This window comes from Aptenodytes forsteri, unplaced genomic scaffold (assembly GCF_000699145.1).
Source record: "Aptenodytes forsteri isolate BGI_AS27 unplaced genomic scaffold, ASM69914v1 Scaffold36, whole genome shotgun sequence".
Taxonomy (NCBI): Eukaryota; Metazoa; Chordata; class Aves; order Sphenisciformes; family Spheniscidae; genus Aptenodytes; species Aptenodytes forsteri.
Genome location: NW_008795477.1, coordinates 2033009 through 2037684, shown reverse-complemented (window position 1 = coordinate 2037684; position 4676 = coordinate 2033009). Strand labels below are relative to the sequence as shown.

General features: G+C 45.9%; 1 protein-coding gene across 1 annotated transcript in view; it reads right to left on the bottom strand.

The window, feature by feature from the left end:
• Positions 1–2798, bottom strand: part of SETBP1 (SET binding protein 1) — a 248370-nt gene extending 245572 nt beyond the window's left edge. The window contains exon 1 of the mRNA XM_009281184.2: positions 2155–2798. Within this exon, the coding sequence (XP_009279459.1) occupies positions 2155–2658 (504 nt within the window). The 5' untranslated portion in view covers positions 2659–2798. The remainder of the gene's footprint in view (positions 1–2154) is intronic.
• Positions 2799–4676: the final 1878 nt, after the last annotated feature.

Genomic DNA, 4676 nt, shown 5'->3' with positions numbered 1-4676 from the left:
AAGGGATGCGCCAGTGCCGCGGCCCTCTCCCCATCTGCTCAGAGCATCCACCTGCTGGTTTCTTTTTTTTTTGTTGTTTTGTTTTCTTTTAATGGCCAGATTAGGCCAGTGCTGTCCCCAAGCGCTTCCAGCCTGCGCACAGGGTGTGAGCACAGCACCAGCCAGCTCAGACCTCACAGCACAAGCGTAAGCTGGATGCAGCCACGTTTGGGCCATGATCCGCTTCTTTCAAACTCCTTATCTTTCTGCAATTAAAGTCTCACCCTGAGCATAACTACACTACAAGGTGCTTTTTTTGTTGTTGTTGGGGTTGGGCTTTTTGCACATAGTTTCCTTATAGTTAGCTTTATTTATTTAACCTTTTTAGATGGCCACATGGAGGAATGAACATGCCTTCCGTACCTGTCTGACTGGGTGATAAATAGAAATGAAAGCTCTGATTTCTAAGCAGTCATAGTCTCCACAGTCTGTGCATGGTAGGCAGTGGTTTGCAAGGTTGTTTTTTTTTTTCCTCCCTGCACAGCCATGGAGGGATTGTTTGCGACACCTTTGCTGTCACCGAGTATGGTCTCACACAATCGCCAGTTCCCCTGGGACCTCTACAAGTATTCAGGGAGGAAAAGGGAGTGGAAATAAGACATTGCTCAGTGTTAAGAAGACAGCCCATCCTTCTCAATAGGTGGGAAAATCTCTTCTCAGTGTATTACCAGGCCAAACCTCTGCTGTGTTAAAAAGACCTATTTTTTTCCTGCACATGGAGTATGCCATTTAGCAGGATTCTAAGAAAAAAATCCCTTCCATTTTGGTCTTTTTTTCAAGTTCAGCTTCTAAGAGAAGTACTCTCAGAGTGAGCAATGTTAATCTCCCTGGGCTCTGCCTTGAGTCAGTGGGAAATGTTGATGCTTCAAAAAGTGATTTAGAGTTATCAGATTTTTGGTCTAAGTCAGTCTGCCAAGGAGACTGTCTCCAGGGAGAGCCGTTGGCAATTAGCCTCCTCAAGGCTTAAAAGTAGCCCTGTGAGCATCCATCATGTGTATAAGGTATGGGAGAAGTGGGGACCTTCTGCACAGCGAGGGATCCAAGCTGCATGAGCAGGAAAGCCAAGTCACCCTCGAGCTCTAATCAGTGGATGTCTTCATCCCAGATGAATTTGTCCAGGTTTTGGATATAGTCATGAGTCTTTCATCAAATCTGGGTTCCTGTCTGAGCTCATCATGGTGCCCACATGTTGCCAAGGAGGCAGAGGTGAAGTATTTGTACTGTGATAAAGCCTCAACGCGACCAAAGCTCTTTTGTCTAACGCCTAGGACAGAAAACGCCTCTACACTCAAAATAACATGAGGAGTCACCAGGTGTCCCTCCCCCCACCAGTGCCGCTTAAAACACCTGAACTAAATTTGTTTTAAAGACTAAGTATAGGGCACATTACTGAAAAATCAAGCCAACAGCAAAACAAAAGGGTGCTCCTGAAAACAGCTCATATAAAGAAAGGATTTTCTTTCTTTTCCCCTCCATCTTCCTCTCCTTGACTAAATGGAAAAAAGAAAGATCAATTTTTACCCAAACTTAAAAGTACCAAGAGTTTCTCTCCAGAAGGATATTTCAAGAAAATGATATGCATTTGGAAGAAAATGAGACTTATAATGGAAGTATTTTCTGAAGCATTACTATAGTGTTGCTAGCACAATGCTGTAATCAAGAATAATGGAGCCCTTCGCCCAGCATACAGGTATGGATTCAATTGTTCACCATGCACATACCTGTATTTTAAAAATGTAGTCGAAAGCTTTAACTGCCAAAAGGCTCAAGCATTAGCGCTCAGACACAAAGCAGTTTAGAAGTGGGCTCCTTCATTTATCACTCATGTAATGATTAATCTTAAATCTCAATTACGCACAAAAATAGAAGAGGCCCAGCTGAACTTTTGATCCCTTCCGAGCTGGTTCCTCTGAAGGATAGTTCAAGTTCATCCCTGCAGCGTACCCGGCAGCGCAGGATGATACCCGCTCTGTATTACCTCCTCCGTGGCCAAGCGGGGCTTTGCAAACCTTGCAACGGTTATGCCTCGGACACAAACTGTTTGAGCAGGTTTAATCCTATCCTCTCCCTCTGCTTTCAGGAGAAAGGAGAAATACAGGAAAGAATAGGACTTACCTTCTTTTTGGAGTGTGATCTGTCATCCTCTTTAGCTGCTTTGCTATTTTTCCCAGCTCTGGAAAGCTTCTGCTCCCCAGACTGCTTGATGGTGATTTTGATCTCGGGAGGGCAAATATAGTTCTCCAAGTTCTTTGGGGGCTTCTTAGCTCTCTTGGTGGTCTGGATCTTTAGTTTTAAACTCCCCTCCGTGAAGTTAGCCTCCTTGATGGAAAATTCCTGCTCCTCCAGGCCATCTCCTGCCACCCATTTCTCGCTGTCCGCATTGGAAGTGGAATCCACGTCTCTCCCAGAACCCAGCTCATCCTCTTCCTCGGGCTCCAGCCTCTCGCCGCTCACCGGGATCCCTTTCCCCGAGCCTGCCGCAGGCAGCATTGTCTCCCCCGCACAGCCGGAGGCAGGCGGAGGGGTCGCGGAGGGGGGGGTTTTTTTTTCGGCGGCTGGCAGAAAGTCTGCCTCGCCTCCCCTTTGCCGGGAGCTGCCCAAAGTCTCCCTGGGCTCCATAGCAATACCACAACGCCCTGGAGTTTTATCAGAGGGAAGGGGAGCACGGGAGGGGATGCGGAGAGCAAGGGCAGGTACAATCCCAGGGAACGAATGGTAACTGTTTGCCGAATTCAACGTCCCGATCGCCCAGAGGCTGCAAGGAGCTTAGAAGAGACCAAATCTGCCACTGTCAAAAGAAAGGAGAAGAAAAAAAGGAAGTTAGCATGCGCACATGTATCGAACGCAAGTCTGGAGATGACTGAAACAGGGCACGTTTGGGCTTCCCCTGCAGCATCTCAGGGGCCTTCCCTGAAGCGAAATGGGAACCAAGACCGGCTGGCATTTCTGAGGGCTGGATCTGGTATTGCAAACCAAGGAACAATAGCCACAGGTATTGCTAAATTGATGAAAATGGATATATATAAAAAACCAAAATTGGTGTATAAATGCAAACACCTTCAGCTCTGGACTTGGGAAATAAATGAGGGGGTAACCAGCTCTCCACCCCCATGAACCTCCTCGTTACTTTAAAGTGCTCGTTGTCACAGGGCTTTTTAGAGGGGAAAAAAAAAAATAGAGGCATACGCTTGCCTCAGGTTAAACAATAACCCAGTGATCAGAGCACAGAAAACATGGTGTTGCCCTATGAATCAGTCAGAAGAGTTTCAAACTCCCTATTTCCCCACTTCCCAGGTGAGACAGAGATGCCCTCAGCTGCCAGCTATTCTGGACTCTGCTTTGGATTAATTATTCATTACACACTAGGCCAGGCACACACTGTCTGCAGCCCAAGATGCTCCCTGGGATGCTGGAAGTACAGGAGGATCCACCTGGATCTCTTGCAGGGCATATCAGGGACCTGCGTATTGAGGGCAATAGAGGAAAGCTAAACTCAATGTTTTCCAGAGTTCCTCATGCCCTTGGGTACCATTGCTCTGCAGCAAAGACTGTGCTCTCATCCTTTCAAATGTGGGCTTTCTTTAAAACATAGCAGATCGAACCTTTTGAGGTGGAAGCACTCATATTCAGTCCCTTACAAAGTCTCAGCCAAAGTTAGTGGGAGAAGCTGTGAATGTTCAACTGAGGCAAAAGACTTAACCACCCAATGACATAGAAAGGCTAAACCAAATACCAAACATTTGGTTAAAAAAAAAAAAAGAAATACTCGTAGGGTGTTTTTAAAGGTGTTGAGGTGGTTTCATACACCCTCCCTAAAATCCCCCATATAGCCACCGCCCAACACGGCAAGCCAGTTTAGGCTACAAAGTTAGCAGAAGAATATCTCAGAGAGAAACAAAGATATTTTCTGCTACTTTAGCAGAAACAGCTCCCTGGTGGGTCAGAGGAGTATCACTTCTGGCATACGGAGAAGGAAACAAGAAGGCACTGCCAGGAGTAGGTGCTGGGGGTGCAGACCTACTCCTTCAGCAGTAGCTCCCTGCTAGATTAGCTCTGCTATGCTGCCAAACCCCACCCCTCGACCAACTGCAAGCGAGATCTGAGCACAGCCAGGGATTTCCCAGGTCATTCTTAGTAGCAATAAACCGTAAAGGAGAAACAAAAATGATCTTGCTACCTATCACCAAATCATAACAGCATTATCAGTGTAGAATACTCTACTTTAAAGCACAGGTCACCAAGAAAAATCACATGTCCTTGTACCACTGACTTCTTTCTGCTTTTTAAAAATACCTTGCACAAGCTTAAAATTCAAAAAGAAGTAATAACAAGCACCTTTTATTAGTTATATATCTATCCATATTTCCACTGGAGCATGGCCATGGGTCACTTGTCTGACCCTGGCACATATGGCTACTAATGGAAAGTCCTAAGCACCCTAGAGCTCCATGAAATCATTGGGTGACCTCCACCCAGGTCCCAGCAGACACAAATTCAAATAAAGCTCCCATAAATAGTGCAAGCTGACAGCCCAAGGGAAAAAAAAAAAAAGAAAAAAAAAAAAAAAAGAAAGAACTATCATGGAGCCTGAACTGCCATCTGGCCTTAGAGGTGGTTTCTGTAGCTCATAGTAGATA